Consider the following 23,076-nt stretch of genomic DNA (forward strand, 5'->3'; position numbering starts at 1 on the left):
ACCGACAGCCTTCCCAAATCCTAGGGGCAGAGTCGGCTGGCGCTGAGATCAAAAGGGGTGGAGGGAAGGCAGCCAGGCTGGGAGTCTCTCTCCAGTAACTTTCTTGGCAAGGTGACATATATGCCCAGAACCTTTTTCTATGGAAGGAAAAAGAAAACCCTGGCTTAATCAGCAAATCTTCAGAGTTAGGAGAATCACCCATGTATTGATCTTTAAAAGCAAATCATGATAATTTTTGGACACTCAGAAGTAACCAAGGCAAAATATTCCTCTTAGGGGACTCTGCTTAGAGTTTTGGGAGAGAAAAAAAAAACTAAACCAAAGGTTTATTTAGAAAGAAATTGTCTTCTGAGTATTCTAAGGAAAGCTATGCTTAGCCAAAGTGCTTCAGCCCTCATACATGTTTCAAATACTTCTGTAGGAGTTTGAAATGGACATGGATTTTCCCAACACACACACACAATCTCAGGTGAGCCCACGACAGCCTATGAGGATGGCACTGGGGAGTGTGGGCTTCAGCTCTGACGGGCCGGGCTCTAAATCCCAAAGTTCTTGTCAGCCAAGTGGGGGGTTTCTTGTGAGGACCAGAGGTGGCACATCCACAGGCACGGGGGATGCTGGCTCACGACGCCCCAGTGATGCCGTGGTTAGGACGCCGCTCACGCAGCTGCAGCTCAGGGCCAGCGTGGTGACCCTTACTCCTGGGAACGGTGATCAGCTGGGCCTATGCCTCACTGGACCACGCTGCAAGGCAAGGGCCTGGGAGATGCCCACAGCCGCGCCTCTGGCTGTGAGGCAGCTATGATCCTCTAGCAGCAATGCCCCCAGAAGCTGGGAGATGTGAACCCCACATGACTGTCCTCCTCGCTGTCTTCCTGTACCTGAGCCTTCAGCTCTTCATTGTCTCTGTCTTGTCTCTCTGCATTGTCTTGTTTCTCTCTCTCTCTCTCGTTATTACAATATAGAGCCAAAAATACTTGTTTGTTTAGGATATGGCACCAAAATAGTATCATATCCCTGTTCTTAATCTGAAATGCAGACAAGCGAAATGCTGCATAATCCTTTTTTAAACATTCAAAAAACAGAAAATGCATGTTAAGTTCTTTAAACTTCTGAGATAATACAACTAGACCTAGCATGGTGCCAGCTAAGCATCTCATAATGCGTGTTTCCTTCTCCTTTGGGGGCTCATTCCGATCAGGGTGCATCCGGGAAGTTGGGCGACCGTGTCCATCTCCTGGGTGGAAGAATGGCCCAGGGAAGTGCTCCATGGGGAAGGCGGGGCAGGAGAGAAGGGAGGGGTGGTCCCGAGGACCCTTTCCAGAGACCTGGGAGTGCCCGGTGAGCGTGCAGAAAGGACGCAGTGGGAGAGGCAGGTGCAGACGGAGGACTCGAAGGTTCCATCCCGAACAGAGGACAGCGTGGCCGAGTACTCGTGCTTCCATCCCCGCACAGAGGATAGTGTGCGCCCAGCATGCGGACTCGCTTCCATCGCAACACGGAGGACAGTGTGGAGCCCAGCTCGAGTGCCATCCACCCACCATGACAGCGCAGCACGGGCCTTCCAAGCCACAGAGCCACGGGGAAGCCGGTCCTCCTGGGCCGTGTGTGGCTGTTTTGGAGCCAGTTGTGTCCTGTGAAGAGCGCAGTGGCCGCAGGTGAGGCAGGAGTGAAGACAGAGGAGGCGGCCATCTCTTGGGGCCTGGCAACAGCGAGAGCTTTAGCCAAGCCACTGTCTCCCCGAGGACAAGACCTCCTTCCCAGAGGCAAGATGGCCAAGAGTATGGAGAAGAAAGTAGGTAATACAAGTCTGCTCAGAATAAACCTATGTGTTCATGAAAATATTTCTATCTAGGGTTCTCCCAGGAGGTGAACTTGCCCTTCTGTGTCTTCCCTGGTGGCCTCTCAAGCCCGAAGGGCAGCGCTGTGTCTTCACACCCTGGCACATGGGTCGGGAGAACCCTGGGAGGAGGTGCAGGCAGCTTCTTTCTGGCTCCAGCGTGAGTCTCGGGAGGGAGGTGCTTCCCCCCTCACCCGTGACCTGGCTCAGAATGGGCAGGGCTGTCCTGATCCCCATGAGAACATCGGGCACCCATCCATGTGTGGCCGCCCTGTTGGTGCCGGCTGCTACCTGAAGAGGCTGCCTGTGTCCCATCTCGTGTGGCCGCCCTGTTGGCGCCGGCTGCTACCTGGAGAGGCTGCCTGTGTTCCCATCCATGTGTGGCCGCCCTGTTGGCGCCGGCTGCTACCTGGAGAGGCTGCCTGTGTCCCATCTGAGCACGGACCACTTCACCATCACTAGGTCCCTCGCCCCCAACCCCCCCATCCACACGGCACAGACAGAGCCCAGGTGGCTGCAGGGCACACAGGGGGAAAACCCCATCGCCAGGTCATTTCTGCCACGCTCCGGGCTGTCTCTGGGGAGGGCGTGCTGTCAGACGAATATTTACCATGAAACACCTCACAGTCCGAGTAAACGACCAGACACACAGAGACACGTAATGCACGCTTACTGCACGGCTGTTTACCATGAACCATGTCTCCACTCAGGACTCAGCAGGACGCCCCCTTACCACCACCCGCACTTGTCCTACCACACCAGCTTCGCTCCCCGCCCTCTCCTCCCCCAGGCTGCTCCTCTCTGAGGACAGTGGCCAAGCCCCCAGAGCCTGTTAGTAGCCCCTGACACATGGTAGGTGCTTAGTAAATATCTGTTAGTTGGCTGATGGGATCTATTGTATTTTGCTTTTCTTCTAAATATAAAATTTATAAATCACAACAGCTTCTGTTTTTAGATCTCTTTAGGGTTAAAACCCTCAGACCTCATAGAAACTGGTCTGAACACTACATGAGTAGCAAGAAGCGTGCACCCAGGTGGGTGAATGGGATTTTACACAGGTCTGCAACGCCCCAGGTTAGTTTCTGAAGCAAAACGAGATTCCAGCTTCTCCCTGTTCTGACCTGTAACACTTCCTGTGGGCTGGAAGGAGGGCAAGGGCAGCGCCTCTCCCTGGCCTGCACCAGGGCTGCCGTGGAGGGGCTGTGCTGCTGGTACGGGGACAGGCGGTGTCTCAGGGACACCAGTCTGATCCCTTGACTGGCTCCGAAGGGCTGAGGCAGGGAGACAGTGACGGAGAGACGGCCTCGGCCACAGGGGACACTGGTCCCGCCTGATGCTGAGCTGAAAGTGAGTGTGGCCGAGTGGTGCTCTCGAAGTGTGAGCTGACGAAGCTCCCTCTGTTGCATCAGAGACATGCGCAAGGGCCTTGTCTTAGGGTCCTCAGGAGAGTAACTAAGAAACTCTACCCACACTGTCATTTATCATTCATGAATCAACGACGCGAGTATCTACTTCCCTCTGAAACTCTGGTCAGGAACATATCTAGGACCCCCTTCCTCCTGGCGGGTGGGTTTATTAACAAGCAAAGTGTGGGATCTTCCTTGGAACCTGCTGTACACATAGAGGATGAGTGAGGTGGATGCCAGCACCAGGCGGCCCTTGCCCTCCTCATCCCAGACGCAGCTTAGTGCATCCCACGCTGCGGGAACACGAGACGGTGTCTCTTCTACTCCACGCGAGCCACTCGGAGAACTGCTGCCTTATATTTCCATTTCCTGGCAATGCTCCCTAGCTAGGTAGTAGGTGCTCAGTTTGTGGAAATAATTGTAAAGTTAAAGATGCTGTAAAGGCGACCACTGTTCATTCTGTGCCTGCGATGTGCTGGTGCTATGCTAATGACCTCATCTAATCCTCACAGCAGTAATATTTCAAGGACGTCTGCGCGACCCCCATTACAGATGTGACGTGGAGCCTCCAAGAGGTTCGGGAACGTGTCTCAAGTCACACGGTGACAGAGAACAATAGAACTGACGCTCACCGGGGTGCAGATGTCCCCAAGCCCGTGCTGGAGGAAAGGAAGATACTGGTTCCTTGTTGGTTGGGCTGGGGATGGCATCGCAGAGGGGAGATTCCCAGCAGGGCCTTCCCAGAGGGGGCAAGTCTGCTGTAGAGGAGGGGGCACCGGGAAGGAGGAGGGGAGGGCTTTGCAGACCCTGAGGATGGGGCTGTTTCCCCCACCTGTAACTCTGGCCTCCAGCCCCCGGGGCTGGTACGTACAGGTCAGCACAGCCAGTTTCCCCCACCCATAACCCTGGCCTCCCGCCCCCGGAGCTGGTACGTACAGGTCAGCACAGCCAGTTTCTGTCACCTGTAACCCAGGCCTCCCGCCCCCGGGGCTGGTATGTACAGGTCAGCACAGCCAGTTTCCCCCTCCTGTCACCCTGGCCTCCTGCCCCTAGGGCTGGTATATACAGGTCAGCATGGCCAGTTTCCCCCACCAGTAACCCAGGCCTCCCACCCCCAGGGCTGGTACGTACAGGTCAGCACGGCCAGGGAGCGGTTCTTGGGCACGTTCTCCTCCCTCTGGGCCACAAACGAGCTGTTGGGCTCCGCCTGGTAGGCGCACAGCGCTTCCCACTCCTTCTCCAGCCGGTTCTTGTTCTTCAGGTGGTCCTCCATGTAGGACTGAAAGGGAAACACAGGGTCAGGAGTGCGCCTAGGTGGTAAGCCCAGCCGGCAGATGCACAAAAGGCAGCGGAGGACTTTGCACGCACCGCGTGGGTCATGCCCACCTTGCTCACAAGCCTGGGCCGTGCCTGCAATGTGCATAAGCCTGGGCTGTGGTGTGACATTGTGCTACGGTGCACAATGCATATAATACCATGCGACTGTTAAGTGAAATATGTGCATTGTTAACACACATTTTACGTATGTAAATATAAACTCGGGTGTTAGGTATGTGTTTGGGAATCAGTTTACCGCTGAGATGACAACAATTATCACACCTTTTAATTACAGGGTCAGGGAGCTCAGACCAAGCTCTTGGTGGGGCTGCTTCGCGTGCCCATTTCTGCCTGCATAGAGTCATTTTTCTTAAAACCAGCACACTTTTCTGAACCCACTGGGTGTGATGCAGTTCAGAGACTGGGCTGCTCTGATCTGTGCAAAATGCAGAACAGCTTCTAGCATGAAACAAACACAAACGGATGGAAGCAAATATTTTAACCCTTGGCTGTTCCAATCTTAATTTTTCTGGCGCTTGTCGGTGAGCATTACTATGAATAGACAAGGAAACAAAGGCCTCCTGAAAATTCCCTTCCACAAAGACCCCCATGCCGCCAGCACAGTCCAGTCGGTTCTTATTCATCTGTACGGTTGAGAACTCGCCCTGATTTTAAGAAAGAGCATTTCAAAGGACCAAACCCAGCTGCACTATGGCACCACAGGAAGTGACGGCCTCGTCTGATGTCACTCTGCTTGTGGATTTGCAAGGTGCTGTGTGTCATGTGTAGACACAGGTTCCAAGTGTGTCCACACGAGAAAATAAAGCATGCATGTGCACACATGATCCTTTGCTGCAAAGTGGCCACGCATTCCAATGTCAGGCCCGTGGTCCAGGCCCTTCTCACCTTCCGCCCGCCCCCTGACATCCCCTTCGATTGATCCGAGGAGCTGGGATGGTCCCTCCCTGCCCACTGGGGCCCATTCCAGGAGACAGTTGGAGAAAGAGACACGCAGGGAGGGAGGGCTGGACACGGTGAGGCGGGAATCTCAGCTCATCATGCTGTCTAGTGGAAGTTTTTGATCACAGCCAACCTGAACCCATGCAGCAAACACACACCCTGCTGTGCTGGCCTGGCTCACACGAGAGCAGGTGCATCGGCCACGTGTGCTGTTTGCGCGACACCCCTGCATCTGGGTGGGCATGGTGGTGAGGGACAATCGCCGGGCTCAGGGTGGGCACTCTGAGGCCGTCTGTTGGGAGGTCCCAGGTTGTCACTGTCACCCCCACCATGGCCCTGCTTGAGCTAGTTGGGAACAGCAGAGGGACTCCAGTGCCGATGAGAAGCCGCACCGACTGCCCGCTCCACACAGCGAACGCTTTTCCCACGCCACGCCTTGAGGCTTGGGAGCACACCCGCGCCAGGAACAGAAACATCGGGGCTGCTCTGAGCCAAAGCGAACGAGTTCATCCACTCCCGTCACCAGCCCCGACACCCAGGAAGCCTCGGGGTTTCCTTGTGCATGGAGGAAGCACCCCAGAGAGATGTCTCGAGTTATGAAATTAGGCAAAATTCAAATGGCTCACTCTAGGAAATGCGAACTACACATTCTTTCTTTTGAGACATCATTATATGGAACATCGAATTCATATTTTTGTACCAAAGTTACCCTAATAGGAAAAACATTTTTGGATGATATAATATTTAAGTTTTGTGAAAATACTGACCAGCTCATCTAGCCCAAATCTGGTGTGTGAGGGAACCTGGGAGGTGGATAGTTATGGTGAAAGAATAGTCCCAGTCTGTTTCTGTAGCTACTTTTCTCAAGTTGAGCTTATGTAGAGTTCTACAAATAGGTAGGTAGAAAATGGTTCCTGGCAAAATGATTCTGGGTCCCAGCTTTTCTTTGGAAAATGCTCTTTTCATAAAATCCATCACAAACAAATGGGCTTCCTTCAATAAAACATGATGGGTTCTAAAATGACGAACCCTAGCAGGTTTAATCCAATCGAAAATATTGTCTGCAAAAGAGGCATTGGATATTATCTTAATTCGTATAAACTGCAGCTATTTAAATTCTCACATTTATCTTAACTATGGGAAGCAAAATTATACTCTAAGTTCTCTTGAATTTCTAAATTTATGGCAAAAATATAAACTGAGCCTGTGTGGCACAAGGTTGGGTAGTAGGAGGGAGGAAGAGGTAGATACTGACGTGATGTTTTTTCACGGAGAATGAAGCCATCTGCAGAGGCACTTGACTCTATTAAAACTGAGATAGAGCTGACATCTCTCTGCACACGCCACTCCAGTGGGCTGTGTTTGTCCCGTTCTGCTCATTTCAATTTGATCTGTTCCGTATTCTTCTATCAATATTTTTTATGAAACATCCTTTGTGATATTAAACTGATGAAATATCCCCCAACTACATCTTAGGAGTCTTTTTCCTCTTTCATGGCTTGTAGATAAGTTGCTTTTCATCTGTGAGTCTGTGGGGAAGCTAGGCCTTCATAGCAAAGTAATGTTTTAAACAATGAAAGCAAAACCAAAAGGTACCACGGGAGCTTAGTACAGATGCTCCCCTACTTATGATGGGTTATGGCCCAAGAGTTTCTTAAGTTGAAAGTGCATTGAGGCCGGGCTCAGTGGCTCACGCCTGTAATCCTAGCACTTTGGGAGGCTAAGGCGGGTGGATCACCTGAGGCCAGGAGTTCGAGACCAGCCTGGCCAATATGGTGAAACCTTGTCTCTACTAAAAATACAAAAATTAGCTGGGCATGGTGCTGGGCGCCTCTAAGCCCAGCTACTCGGGAGACTGAGACAGAAGAATCACTTGAACCTGGGAAGAGGATGTTGCAGTGAACCGAGATTGCATCATCGCACTCCAGCCTGGGTGACGAGTGAAACTCTGTCTCAAAAAAAAAAAAAAAAAAAAAAAGTGCATTGAACACAGGTAACCTACTGAGTGTCACAGCTGAGCCTAGCCTGCCTTACACATGCTAGAATACCTACCTTCCTCTGCAGCTGGGCAAACCCATCTCACACAAAGCCTACTGAGGATAAAGTGTTGAATATCTTACGTGATTCATTGAACACTGAACTGAAAGTGAGTAACAGAATGGTTGCATGGGTACTTGAAGTTCAGTTTCTATTTAATGCATGTTGCTTCTGCACCACTGTAAAGTCAAACCATGGTAAGTTGGGGGCCGTCTATACTGTGGTCGTCCTGCATGTGAACTTGGACAAGTATAGCAACTCTACTCAGACGTCTTCTGGAATTATTAGGAAATTAACATGTAATTTAAACAGTATTCGTGGCGTTTCCCTGATAGTGGGCATTTAGCTATAGGTGTTTTTAAAACGGACATTTAAGCAAACAAATCAGTAAGAGAAAAAAACACAATCCTATCAAAAAGTGGGATAAGGACATGAATAGACAATTCTCAAAAGAAGATATACAAATGACCAACAGACATATGAAAAAATGCTCAACATCACTAATGATCAGGGAAATGCATATCAAAACCACAGTGTGATACCACCTTACTCCTGCAAGAATGGATATAATCAAAAAATCAACAAACAGTAGATGCTGGTGTGGATGCAGTGAACAGGGAACACTTCTTTGCTGCTGGTGGGAATGTAAACTAGTACAGCCACTATGGAAAACAGTGTGGAGATTCCTTAAAGAACTAAAAGTAGAACTACCATTTGATCCAGAAATCCCACTACTGGGTATCTACCCATAGGAAAAGATGTCATTATATGAAAAATATACTTGCACATGCATGTTTATAGCAGCACAATTCACAATTGCAAAATTGTGGAAAAAACCCAAATGCTTATCAATCAATGAGAGGATAAAGAAACTGTGGTACATACATACGATGGAATACTACACAGCCATAAAAAGGAATGAATTAACAGCATTTGCCGTGACCTGGATGAGACTGGAGACTATTCTTCCAAGTTAAGTAACTCAGGAATGGAAAACCAAACATCATATGTTCTCACTGATATGTGGGAGCTAAGCTATGAGGATGCAGAGGCATAAGAATGATACAATGGACTTTGGGGACTTGAGGGGAGGGGAAGGAGGGGGGCGAGGGATAAAAGATAACAAATATGGTGCAGTATATACTGCTCAGGTGATATGTTACCCAAATCTCACAGATTACCACTAAAGAACTTATTCATGTAACTAAATACCACCTGCACCCCAATAAATGGGAAAAAATCATAAAAAAAATAGTTAGCTCAGAAAAAAAACCTTCACATTTAAATTCTCACACATGCACTCATCTATAAAATAAAAGAGAGTGTGGTGGTAGGATGGCTTAGTTTCTTAAGGCACTGCAACTTTTGTTACATAAATAGCACATGTAGAAAAGAACAGAAAATGAAGATAAGCAGAATGGCAACGAATAACCCCAGGGCCCACAGCAAACTGTAAGGCAACCTTTTCCCCCAGTGCTGAGTACCTTCATTTCAACTTTGGACATCCTCAGCAGAACAGAATTTACTTCTTTAAAGTGAAAAAATGCTGAGATGGGGCTCACATCTTACAGATAAGGAAACCAAGGCCTAGAGAAGGTAAGCAATTGGTCCACAGCCCCCAGCAGCTAGTGGCAGCATCAAAGCCTGGGCGTGGCCTCTGAAATGCCCTGTGGATTTTCTCCTGGCTCGTCACCGCAGCCTTCTCGCTGATCTTCTTCTCATCACCTCCCCTTTCCAGTTGCTTTTTCACTGAACGACCAGGTTGGCGTTTCTGGTGCAAGATATAACCTATTTAAAAAATTACCAAGGGTGCCTAGACTGGCATTGTCCTTTGTCTGAATTTCCTTTTACTAATCTGATACTTTCTATCCCATAAGACTGCTTCTCCGCCTTTGCCCCCTCCCCGCCGCCATCCTTCTCTACATTTTGTGCTGATTTTTCTGTAATGAACCAACCCAGACTTCAAGGTGCAGCTCAGACACCACTTCCTCCTCCAGGAGTCCGGTCAGGACATGCCCATTACCTACCCCACCTCGTGATCTTTCTTCCCTACAACTCGCCCCCTCATCAAACACTTACTACTTCAAACACATGTCTCTATGGCATTCGTCACATTCTGCCTGGTGCTTTAACTGTGGGTTTCAAGCTCTGATTCTTCTCATGAGATTAATTTTTTTAGGGCAGGGACTGTGTTTCAGCTGCTCAGCACAGGCAGCAAGCACTCAGCCAATATCTGTGGAATAATAATGCATAACCTGGAAATCTCTACAAGTGATTTGTATTATAGGTAAACATTTTATTTTGATGATGGGCATCCAAAACACTGCCTTTGAATCTTCTGAAACTTGGAAGAACTTCTCCAAAAAGGAGCATAAGGAACTTGGAATGTTTTACTATACATGACCTTGCTGCCCTCTTCCTTTCTGGGGTTGCCCAGCAAACATCACTGTAACTCATGACAGACAGGTGTCAGCTCATTGAGTGTTCCTGTAACAACCTGAAGCTAACAGCAGTTGTATAAATTTGGAAGGGCAGCAGTTCAGAGAGCTCTTCTCTACAAGTCTTCTCCACAACTCTTCTCCTTTTTTTACATCTCCCTCATTCTCCATGGTCCAGGTCCCAGGTGGGGTGCTCCATCTCCCCTGGAGCCTTCTCAGTGGCCTCCAGGCACCAGTGTGCACCGCATCTGCAGCTGGGTCTCCTCTGGGGTGTGAGCTCCTGGTGGTCAGGGACCCCTTCTCACACCGCGTCCCACTTCACACAGCTCCTTGCTCTGGGCTCTCCGTCAGTGCCTCTGAGTTGAAGCTTTATGAAGAAAGCTCTAGAATGAGCCGACTGAGGCTGACAGTACCAGGCGGAGTGAGCCAGCAAAGGCAGGACTGCACCACAATGTGTGCTCACATCAGGAAATCCATGAAGAGTGAAAATAGGGAGCGAAGAATTGGTGCTGAATCTCATTCGATACAAGCTGAAGTGCTTACAGAAGTTGGATTTGCTGTCGTTCCCTGATTCTTAGGGAGCATTTGGAGGTGCGTGTTTCGTTTTAGAGCTGCTTGCTCTATAATTTGGGGTTTTGAAGGGCTCTTGGCTGGGAGAACTCAGTCTGACATTTTCATATTTTTAAACTCCATTAAGGGAATTTTACTTAAGCTGTTTCTAGATGAGCCCTGAGTGAAAAGGTGTCTCCAACCTTCTCAAATTCTCATACTTCCTGAGGGCCTAGGCATGATGTGCTTGCGGAAGGGTGAATTCCTAGATCAAACCATTCATGGAGAAAGCCACGGGGACTCAGGAAGTGGGTTTCTCAAGGGTGTTGCCAGCATTCACTGTCTGACGTAGATCCCAGAGCACATGACATCTACACCGCAGCAGCCGAAGATGTGGCTGCATTCTTCTTCACGTTCTCACCCTTTGAGAAGGACACCATCAGCGCTCACACAATCTACTTTGTTAGAGATATGAACTCAATCTAAGGTTTCCTCTGTCATCCTTCTCCCATTTCTGAATCCATCCTGCCAGTCCCTGTCTCATATTGTTTTCTAGCTCGCCCTATAAGATCATTTAGAGTTGGAGCATTAAGGACAGTCACTGGGTCACAAGATCGGGTGCTGCTAGATGGGTTTTGGAGGAAACAGTCTCCATGTGTCAGGCAAACCAACTGGCTTCCACATTTAATGGAATCATTTTACACAGAATCCCAAAATTTGTGTAACAAAAGTTTGATTGCCATGAACACTTTGATGGAGAATGTGTTCACAATGTATTACATAGCCCAAATGTCGTCGGTACCGTTTTCCGGTCAAATGATCAACACCTTGAGGTCAAGGGGGTGATTTCTAGGAACATGGAGCACAGAAAGTCCAGAACACAACAGTGTCTGTTAACGATTGCAAGCGCACCTTCCCTTCAGGAGAGGAACCGCCCCTGTCACTCGCAAAGATGAACATGGAAAGGAGCTTCTGTGGAACAGGAACACACATGAACACGGTGGGAAGGCACTGGACTTTGTGTTGATAAGAGTTTTTAACAGTCTGATACACAGAACGGTGTGGGTCCCTCCCACAGCTACTTTTTGGCGTGGAGCCTTCTGGCAAGTCGGGCCATCTCACTGAGCCCCACGGGTGCACCCCTTCGTAACCTGGTAATCACAGCTCACAGGGGAGAGCCAGAGTCCGTGTTCCCAAGGAGGTTTTGAGGGGTGATGAGTGAATATGGGAGACACAGTAGAAGGTGTGTGCGCCAGGGATGGGGTGCTGGAGGGTCTCAGTGTTTCAGTAGAGGAAGAGGGTATTGGAAAGACTCTTGAGTTCCCTCCCACGCTCTGTGGTTCCACTGCAGTTCTGGGGACACTCTTATCCTTTTGTTTAAGGAAATACAACATGTCCGCTCTCTTCTGTTCATTTCTTTTTTGAAGAGGGAAATATTTCATGGCCTGTCTTCAGGAGAGGAAATACTAGGAAATGCCTGTTTAAGAGACTACGTGGAAACTAAACTGCTAGTTAACAAGGACAATTTCTCTGGTGGGAAAAGCACACCAGCATCCCGTGTGCGTCTGACGCAGGACCCGGCGCTCACATCATATCCTCAGCCTGTTTTATGGCACCACCTTACTGGTGTCGACACTGAGGGTTGGTTTCCAGGATCACTCAGTTAATCATCCCATTTACTGAAAATAAGAATTATATTTCACCACATGCAGCAAGCCAGCACGGGGTGGGAACAGGAGTTCAACTGAGGCCTTCACGGGGAAAGCACATGGCATCCTGTGCTGTCTTCAGGAGAGGAAATACTAGGAAATGCCTGTTTAACAGACTACGTGAAACTAAACTGCTAGTTAACAAGGACAATTTCTCCGGTGGGAAGAGCACACCAGCATCCCGTGTGCATCTGATGCAGGACCTGCCCACACAAGCCATGCTCGTCTTCCTGTTGGCACCAGGAGGAAGTACAGCTGCCACCTCTGAGTACTGGGGTAGTGCATCTGGAGACTTGTAAAGGGTCCAGATGTGGTTCCATGTGAATCCCGTCCACAGGCACTGGGATCCTGGGTCAGCCAACGCTGACTCACCTGTTCCTGCAGACCCTGCTGCCAAAGACACCCGCAGAACCCATGGGGAGGCAGAAGAAAGGCTGCAGCAGGCCAGTGCTATTTCAGCTCCATTCAGAGTTACAGAAATTAGGTTATTTTGGTATCTATCTGTTGGCTGTAACAATGAAGAAGTGAGATACTGAGAGGTGCAAGATGATTTATTATTATTATTAAAAATAATAATGAGAATAAACTCCCACCATGCAATATTAAAACTCTTAAGGATGGTAGACTATTTAAAAATGAGCAAAATGAGTGAAATCTGGCATTATTTCACATCAATCAAACCACTCGTGCAGTGGGAAATGAGTCCCCATGGATGACTGGAGACGCCCATCATCACTCCGTGGGTCTTCGGATATGGGACGAGTGGAAACTGTCCTGGTGAAACTTCATTCCTGCAACGATGCTGCCAGCAGTGGAGACTTCTTCCCACTGTAGACAAGGTGTGTTAAAGAAAGCTGGGCTTTGGGGAACCCAGTCATTACTGGGAAGGTTGTACCTCTCTTCTCTTTTCTACAATGGCGCCTGTTGCAGCACAATACCCTTTAATTTACTGAACATTACAATCAAACCTTTTGTTAAAATGAAGAATAGAATCCCTTTACATTTTTATTCCTTGTGACGAGACCACAGGTTTGTGTTTTGAAGTCACAAGCTAGAATAATGCTTTTAAAAGCAAGGACTAAGCTGCTTCCACTGCCACTTGGCGAAATGATGACCTTTTCTTTCTTTAAAAATAAACATGGTCACCTGTCTTCATTAATACATGAACGGGAAATGTTCATGTTAAATTTTTGAATTCCAAAAGTAGGACATTTGAATTCCGAGCAAAACTGTGAAAAGACGAAAGGAGAAGTTCGATGAGGTTGATTGTCCTGGCTCAGCACACACAGCTACGGGGGCTTCCGGAGCAGCAAATGCTTGATGAGGAGGTATTTTATCGTCTGTAGATTGCTGCATCTGGCATATTTTAAATATTATTTGTTAATATTATGCAGCAGGAATGTTAAAATATTTAAAATTAGAAATTCAAAGTAGTACATGTAAACACAAAGAAGAACAGATAATGGTTAAAGGATCAGAAGATAGTTTCACTATTTCTTAGTTTAAGAAAGCTCTTCTTGAAACAGGAATCCCGAACCATATGACCATATTCAACTTGCCATCTGACTCTTAGAAAGCAATGCCCACAACATGAGGTGGCAGGGAGTGAACCGGCTTCTTCACCATCCCGCTCCTCTAACACGCCGTTTGCCCGTCACGGCACCAAGTGAACCGGCTTCTTCATCATCCCGCTCCTCTAACATGCCATGTGCCCATCATGGCAGGGAGTGAACGGGCTTCTTCACCATCCCGCTCCTCTAACACGCCGTTTGCCTGTCACGGCAGCAGCTTTGACTCTCCATGGAATTACAGGTCTTACTCAACAGCTGTAACAGGCATCGTTCCGGCTCTTCAAACAAGCAACTTGAGATGCAGGGCAGATATGCACACTTTACCAAAAGGCACAGGCGCACGGCAGCCAACTCGAAGTGTGCCTGCGTGCCAAGGTGGAGTTTGCTCGGGAGAAGCAAACACGTGGTTTTGGATTTCAGCCTCTGGGTTATCTGTACAAAGCCAAAAAGAAGTAGAAATGGGACCCAAGGAATTAACAAGAGGGTGTGAAAGACCATTCATGGGGTCTTCTCGCTTTTGATCACATTTTAAAAATTGCTTTTGTGACGACTTGTTTGTAAGGAGGAAGCATTCCCACACGTATCTGCAGTAAGTCATATGCTTCCCTTACCCCAAGTAACTGGGAAGTGGTCAACACAGACGAAACTGGCAAAAGCCTCCTCCTGTGGGCACCACAACTGGCTTCCCTGATGGATGTGAATTAATGCCATTTATTCCAAGCTCTTTCTCTGGGAGTTTTGTCTCCAGCTGACCTATTCTGAGGACCACCTAGAATCTCTGGCAAGCCCAGAGACCCTTGAAAACGGTTCTCCCTGCATCTTAATGTGACTTAGAAATCCATTTCCATTCTTTGCCTTGTTACCAATCAAACCGTGGAGTAATATAAAATTATAAACCATTAAGATAGTGGAGAAAAGTTCAAATACTTCAAAACGGAATTTTCAGGAGAAAGTCCCCAGTTGGCATGCAGTTCGGGTGGAGAAGGTGAAGTAGCAGCAGCAGGAACAAAGCGTAGAAGGGAAACAATGTGTGGTGCGTGTTGGTTTTGAGACCGGGAACGCTACTGAATTATCTGCTTCATTTAAAACGTTTTCATCATTGAAAAATGAGATACACTCACTGAGAATTAAGAATGCCCTCACTTTGGGAGGCCGAGGCAGGCGGATCACGAGGTCAGGAGATCGAGACTATCCTTGCTAACACGGTGAAACCCCATCTCTACTAAAAATACAAAAAATTAGCCGGGCGTGGTGGCGGGTACCTGTAGTCCCAGCTACTCAGGAGGCTGAGGCAGGAGAATGGTGTGAACCCGGCAGGCAGAGCTTGCAGTGAGCCGAGATTGCGCCACTGCACTCCAGCCTGGGTGACAGAGCGAGACTCTGTCTCAAAAAAAAAAAAAAAAAAAATTAAGAATGCCCTTCAGATAAGGCTCTCAAGAAAATGACATGCTTTTTCCAAAGTCCTGTTGGAAAAACACAGTAAGAGAACAGATTCCTTCCCTCTAATAGAGGCACTGGGACATGATCACGACCTTACGTACTTTCGGAAGAGCAAAGGGAAAGGAAGGTTGACTCTTTGCAAAGTGGTGTGTTAAGAGGACATGAAAACTGGCTCCATCTCGATTGAGTAGAAACTTTAATTGGTGTATTTTTATTATAATTTGGCTTTTGGTGTTCCAAATCGATAACAAAGTCCAGAGCCGTAAGAAATCACACTGACGAAGGAGATCTTACACAATGCCCGGGGGACCTGCAGGGCACTTCCCAGAGTCCACAGCCGGCCCAGGCTCTGCGTCACCTCTAGAAGGACTGCACGAAGACCTGCGATGCATGGAAAGGTGACCTGGTGCACCAACGCCCAGTGATCCTTGATTTAAGTTTATGACTTCCACTAAACTTCTGTTACACATTTACAGAAAAATATGACAATTTGATAAAGACTTAACAACAAAAACCTCAGTGGAAGATGTTAATAGTGAACACATTCTGTTCTAGAAATGTTCTAATTAATAAACTTAAAAAGATAAGTGATTTTCTCCTTACCACCTACTCTTACTAAGTAGGGGAAAGTCTTGTTCTTTCATACGATTGATGGATTGTTTTACGCTGGGCATTTTTTAGCAAGATATCATATTAGGGAGTGCGTGTAGGAGGGGGTGACAGGGGTCACCTGCAGAAAGACTAAGAAAGAAGCTGTTTAATAATGGGGATGATGACAGAGGCACCACTTTGTATTTCAAGCTGTCATTCTCAGAGAAGCGCAAAGAATTTTAAATGAACAATTTTATGAATCTTATTATCTTATTTAACATCTTAAAAATTAAGGTTATGTGAACATAGGTAAAATACGAAGATGAATGCTTATAAGCAATGGAAAATAATTCAGAGAATTATACTATGTTTTCCATAAATGTACAGCTATTAATATTTAAATTTAGGGCAAAAGAGGTCTGCTTGGCATTCTAAGTGAAATGTGAATGCCTCATCTGGTTTTGGGACAGAGGGCTAAGAGCTGCTGTCATTTCTGTCAGATTCCTGCCGAAGTTGTGGTGGTCTAGTCATCTGTCCCTTCAGTCACCCAGTTTGATTAAGCACATCCTATAAGCCAGGGATGGCCTAGGTTTGGGGGCACAGTAGTTAGCTGGCCAAAGACCCTGTCCTCATGTGGCTCATTTCTTTAATTTCTTTTCTTTTCTTTTTTTTCTTTTTCTTTTTCTTTTTTTTTTTTTTTTTTTGAGACAGAGTCTCACTCTGTTGCCCAGGCTGGAGTGCAGTGGTATGATCTCAGCTCACTGTAACCTCCACCTCCTGGGTTCAAGCATTTCTGCCTCAGCCTCCCAAGTAGCTAGGACTACAGGTGCGAACCATCATACAAAAATAAAATGTTCGTATTTTTAGTAGAGACAGGGTTTTACCGTGTTGGCCAGGCTAGGCTCGAACTCCTGACCTCAGGTGATCTGCCTGCCTTGGCCTCCCACAGTACTGGGATTATAGGTGTGAGCTACAACGCCTGGCCTCATTAATTTCTTTAGCTGGAGGGCAGACCATCTACAAGTAGATAAACACAGCTTTAAAAAGTGATTTCAGACAATGGTGAGTAGTAATAAATGCGGACAAGAGTCACGATGCAGAGCCTGGGTGTGGGGACGGGGTGCATCTGGGATGGCACTGAGGGGGCCCCTCTGAAGGGTAAACTCTCAGAGCCATGGGCCAAGTCCCTAATGCAAAGGACCTGGGCAGGGCCTGAGTGGAGGTGGGGGTTCTGCAGGGAAGGGCAGCGAAGGCTGGAGCCCCAGGCGGGAGGGCGTGGCCACTCCGGGAGGAGGGAAGGTCGGGGCTGCAGAGAAGGAATGAATGTGAGGGCAACGGTGCCCAGCAGACCAGGAGCTGTTGGCTGCAAGGACTCAGCAGTTTATTTTAAGAGCCATGGTAAGCCTTCAAGAGTTTTAAGCCAAAGATGCTTGTGATGATGGTGCTTTTGAAAGACCACCCTGGTTCCCAGGTGGCAGCGCAGGATGCAAGTCAGGACTGCTGCAGCCCAGCATGGAAGGGCAGGCAGTGGCCGTGGCATGGGGAACAGCGCATGGGGAACAGCGTGTGGGGAACAGCAGTGGAGGTGGGCGAACGAGAGAACTGGGCAGGGTGCACCGCGTCCTGCAGGCAACACGTCCTAGGATTCCCGTCTGCTCATCTGACCTGCCCTTCCTCACACACCTAAGATGTCTTCAGCGCTTTAGCTTGCAAAATATTTTGTAATTGTTTAAACTCTTCACCCCTCACAGAACCACAGCAAGGAAAGAACCTAATGATTTGATCTGAGAAGCCAGGTCACATCCAGCCTTAAGTTACCTGAAGTTAAAAGTCTGGATGAAAATCAGAAAAATTCTATCCACAACTCGGATATTTCCAATAGCCTTCATGCTTTTGTTACATGGGCAAGACATTCAGATATCAGATGGCACTATTCAGCTTTCGTCGAAGGTAACTTTGCTCAAAGTACCATAGAAAATTAACAGCCCATAGCTTAACCCCAAATTTAAAATGTTAAAACAACTGAATCACTAACCTAACCTGGGAAGCCGTGATGTGCTTGTCCACAGATGAGGCGATTCCTGAAACACAGACCAAGGCATCTGGGTGCATGTGTGCACACAGGGCTGCATTGTCAATGCATAGCGACCAGGGATGGTCCTAGCGAGTGAATTATCCCCCACAGGTCAGAGGGGCCGTATGACCTCTTCCAGACCCCCCGGGCTCCAGTTATTAAATGACTCCTGCAATCATGAACTGCTTTCCAGACAACACAAAACAATTCTGTGAAAGATTCACAGGCTGACGTAGGCTGACGGGGGTTCTAGCCCATTAAATCCATTTCAAACTGAAGCCAGGGAGACAGCAAGTTCGAGAAAACCAGAATTTTTAAGAGATGAAAACTGCACATCTGCAGTGGATGTGGTCACCTGCCTGTTCTCCTTGGACACCACGTGTGGGAGGAGCCCAGAACTTTCTAAAGAACCCAACAGGCCTCCAGGTCCCAGATGTTCCGACCAGCCAGCATGTCTCGAGTGTGACGTTAAGTCCAGAACACACGTGAAGGATGGCGCACTGGTCCATCTCCCTGGACGTCCTTTCTCCTGTTCACAGCGACACCGGGCTCTAACCAGGCAATGCCACACATATTGTGCCAGTGCCATCGGTTCAATGGGAAGAATCATGAGGACAAAGACGTAAATGGCAGGTGTGGATTAGGCACTCCCCACAAGCTAACTGTTTGCTCTTCATGGTGTCTCTAACGTCTGACATAGCCTGGTACACCCTACATGATCAGTAACCATGTGTTGGATGAACTCAGGGTACAGGCACCCACGGAATTTCATTGTGGGAACATGGGAGTGCCTCCCAGTTTCTGATCAGAGGCCTCTTGTGGTCCAAGTCTGGTCATGTGTGCCAGGCACATGGGTTTCAGGTAACAGTCACCTTCACTTTGGAAGTGCAGGTGTGATGCACAGAGCCACGGTGGTGCTGCCATGAAGGTGTTTTGGACAAATGGTTACCAGTGTTTCATGGAATGATTTTCTTCACCAATATTTGTCATTCCTCATCTAAAATCAAATGAACAATCAGAGGGGGAGAAGGGTAGAGATCTGGGACAATACACCAATTTTCATTTTTCTAGAATTTTCTCCTATATTTTATTTTCTTAGCCTCAGCTGTTTTCTCTGGCTAGCTTACAGACTCTCACCCCAGCCAGGATATCTGGATTTCCTAGAATTTTCTCCTATATTTTATTGTCTTAGCCTCAGCTCTTTCCTCTGGCTAGCTTACTGTCTCTCGCCCCAGCCAGGACATTTGGAACTATTGCATAATCCATTCCCAGAATGCATGAGCAGCTCTGGACCCTATAAAATATTCATTCACTTTCAAAAATATTTGCACCCTGCTGTCAAATGTAGACAAAGTCACACGAAGTATCAGGAAATCGCTATTTTAATGGCAAATACTTCCCCAACCCTCTCTTTCCACTAAAACATTTTCTTCAAAATTATTTTCATAAGAAAGATTAACAATTTCAACATTAGCTGCTAATCCCCTTTCATTTAAAACTCTGCTGATAAAATTCTTTGCTTGTCATTCAAATAGTAAGTAATAATTATAGATTTGAGGCTTCCATCTCTGGCTTCATTAATGGTAAATTGCATGGAAGTCTGAAGCATAAGTCAGCTTTGATACATCTCAAAATGCAATTTCCATAGCTTCCCTTGGCTATGTACAATTAATTACACAGTTAATAAGGGAAATATGTTAATGAAAGGAACATTATTCATCAAGACCACCTGCCTTTACCAAATATCTTTTGTGTGTTTCTCTTCTTGTAATTTTGGTCTACAGACAGTTAAAAAAAAAACCAACAACAACAATTGACAGTGTGATGATTTTAATACCAGACTGCAGCTACTTCGATTAAAACAATGAAAAATTAATTCAGTCTTATAATATTTCTACTGATTTCTGCCTTTTAGAAGTTTAAAATGTCTACCCATATATTTCTACTGATTTCTGCCTTTCAGAAGTTTAAAATATCTACCCATGTTTAAAATATTTACCCATGGTATTTCAAATTCCTGAAATGGCTCTTTATCAAACACAAAGTTTTCTATTCAGGTGTCTTCTTTATACCAGGATCTGCAGTTGTCACCTTTATAGATGAATAGAAAACACTGGAGAACTTTGAAGAAATGGCATGGAAGATGAAGAGATAACGCTCAATCATTCTAAACAGATTAAACTCCCCTAATTCTTTTCCTGTCCATTTTAAACCTCCCTGCTTTGCAATAATTAAATCCTCTCATTCCATTTGGATAATCAAAGTTTAACTACAGATAGTTTAACACAGAAACCAATGCTAACCTTTACAAAGAAAGCAAATATCTTCTAAGCCTTTGATGAGGAAATCGGAATATTACAACCAGAAAGAGGAAGTTGGAAAAAACTATATTTCTGTTTACTTTTTATAACTTATTTGAACAATATGAAAAAATGTATTTGCAAATATTTGTTCTACAACATTTTTTATTAATACAAATCAATACACGTTCCTTATTCAATGAAAAAAGAATTTGACTCCAGCTTCAAACATATCCCTTTGACATATTAAATATAGTTTAAGCCATGAGTTACTTACAAATTCCATTAGTGTGCAAAATTCAGCTGAAAACCAACCTTGGATTCTAAACAGATCATAGGAAAAGAGGGTGCAAGAGAAAGGAAACAGTTCATGAAATGCAACCTTTATGTAACCAAGCCCTGAAGAGGTCTCCTACCACACTAACACATTCTAGGAGAAAAGCAGAATCTCTAAAGTCAACAGCAGCCCCTGTCATCCCAGCTCTGTGACAAGCAGCCCTGGGTGGGGGAATCGGGGTGGTTCAGCGGCCACATCCACACTGGCCTCCAGCAGCCTGGGGAGTGGCAGTTTCCATAAGATCCCTTCAAAAGCCGTTTCGTATCATGATTTCTATGCTTTGTGTGGCAGCAGACCCATTTGTTTAAGTGGTCATGCACCCACCTCTCCCCACCCTGATGGTCACCTACAAAGCCCATACGGCCAAAGCGGCATGATCAGATTCTCTCAGAGACCAGACTCCTTTGCTGGCACCCCACCCAGGAGAAGCAGCCCAGAGGGGACCATTTTTACTCCACTGATGACGACAGTGGTTTAACAGGGAGACCTTTCAGAAGAAGGATGAGGAGGGGCGGTTGCCAGGCAACGCACAGACAGCTTCTCCCGCTCCGAAGTAGCAGGTCTTTTCTTAGCAGCAGCGTTCTTTATTCTGTGCCAATGATGTACTCATTACGATTTTCTGATGAAGTTTTTAAGAAGAATAAAGAGTTCCAGCAAGTGCTATAAAGGTTACCTAGGACAGTGACGGAGACATGCATGTCTTCTTCCATAAGCAAAGGAGAAACACTGAATTCTATAGCAACTTATTTGAAAATATTTGCCGAAGTTCTAAAGGTGCTCACTGAAAGTAGAATGTTTTGATGCTTCACTTCCTAAAACCCACAGGCTATATGCACACGAGCAATAATACAAGAAAAGGGGAACAAAACAACTGACAAGGTGATGGCACCAAAAATACCAGAAAGACTTGCTTGTCTGAGACAAAGTTGATATCCAGCCTTTCACCAACCAAACGTGCTCACAAGGAACGGAGCCTAGAGGGGTCAGTCTATGTGCGAGAAAAAGTTAATGTCCAGCTCTTCACCAACCAAACGTGCTCCACAAGGAACGGAGCCCAGAGGGGTCAGTCTATGCGTGAGACAAAGTTATTATCCAGCCTTTCACCAACCAAACGTGCTCACAAGGAACGGAGCCTGGAGGGGTCAGTCTACCAACCAAACGTGCTCACAAGGAACGGAGCCTGGAGGGGTCAGTCTATGTGCGAGACAAAGTTAATATCCAGCTCTTCACCAACCAAATGTGCTCACAAGGAACGGAGCCTGGAGGGGTCAGTCTACCTCCTCCACCTTCCAGACCTTCCTGTGAGCAGTGAAATTTCTAAAGTGTTGGTGAAGGGAAGAGAACGTTCAGGCTTCCACAGTCAACCACAATTACCAAGTGTTGGCTGGTCACCACTCCTCTTCCAATTGCTTTGAAACGAGGAGTTTAGAGGAGAAGAGAACAGAGAGTTGATATGTCAAAGAGTGTTTTCACTTTTTAGAGTGAAGAGTTAGAGGTGAGACTATCAGAGATATTTTACATCTTTTCCCAGCTCGGTGCCAGTAACATGGCATGGGGACCAAATGACATGCCCACTCACATTCCCAGGGTTTGGAAGGTGAGGTGGGAGTGGATGATCAGGGTCACTCTTCTTGCTGGGACTTCTCATCTGTCCCTCCCTGCAGCTGCCTCTGTCATCACTCAGCCATGTGGACCACCTGGACTTCCCTGAGGCCACCAGCATTCACCGTCAGGGCCCACTCACTGCTCACCTGCTGCAGACCTTGGCCCATCAGCACTCCCAGAGGCAGCGCATTCTGGACACGGCGATCCCTTTGACTGCTTACAGAAAGGTGAGTGTGGAAACCAGGCAGAATGTGATCACTGCCTGCTCATCTTTGACTCTAGACAGCCATCGGTAGGATGTCTTTCTTTCCTTCTTTCTTTTTTTTTTTTGACAGAGTCTTGCTCTGTGGCCCAGGCTGGAGCACAGTGGTATGATCTCGGCTCACTGCAACCTCCCCCTCCTGGGTTCAAGCGATTCTCCTGCCTCAGCCTCCTGAGTAGCTGGGATTATAGGTGTGCACCACCACGTCTAGCTAAGTTTTGTATTTCTAGTAGAGATGTGGTTTCGCCATGTTGCCCAGGCTGGTCTTGAACTCCTGACCTCAAGTGATCTGCCCGCCTTGGCCTCCCAAAGTGTTGGGATTACATGTGTAAGCCACCGTGCCCGGCCATCTTTCTTTATTAGGCAGAACACACAGTTGGTTCTTGGAGGCAATTGTCAATGTGATGTGAGATGAAGCACAGTGTGGCCTCTGCACTGTTTTCCGTTGTGTAATTTGCATGACATGTGTGTTTCTAGTGATATGAAGAAGGAGATAACCTGAAGTGTCTTCCTCCATAGACACGTAGAATGCTGGACAAATGGCACAGTCAGCCTTTCACAGAATTCAGGGAAATCCCCAGGAATCCAAGAAGAAGAAGAAGGTGAAACTGGAATGAGGGATGCGTGGCCTGAAGCCGCT

The 23,076-nt window shown here is 47.1% G+C and overlaps 1 protein-coding gene across 3 annotated transcripts in view; it reads right to left on the reverse strand.

Moving 5' to 3' along the window:
- PTPRN2 (protein tyrosine phosphatase receptor type N2) overlaps positions 1 to 23,076 on the reverse strand; it is a 901,057-nt gene that overhangs the window by 74,229 nt on the left and 803,752 nt on the right. For all 3 annotated transcript variants that reach the window (XM_032753238.2, XM_058428604.1, XM_032753237.2), the window contains one exon: positions 4,378 to 4,525. In XM_032753238.2, coding sequence (XP_032609129.1) covers positions 4,378 to 4,525 — 148 coding nt within the window. The remainder of the gene's footprint in view (positions 1 to 4,377; positions 4,526 to 23,076) is intronic.

The sequence above is a fragment of the Hylobates moloch genome, unplaced genomic scaffold (assembly GCF_009828535.3).
Source record: "Hylobates moloch isolate HMO894 unplaced genomic scaffold, HMol_V3 SCAFFOLD_1, whole genome shotgun sequence".
Taxonomy (NCBI): domain Eukaryota; kingdom Metazoa; phylum Chordata; class Mammalia; order Primates; family Hylobatidae; genus Hylobates; species Hylobates moloch.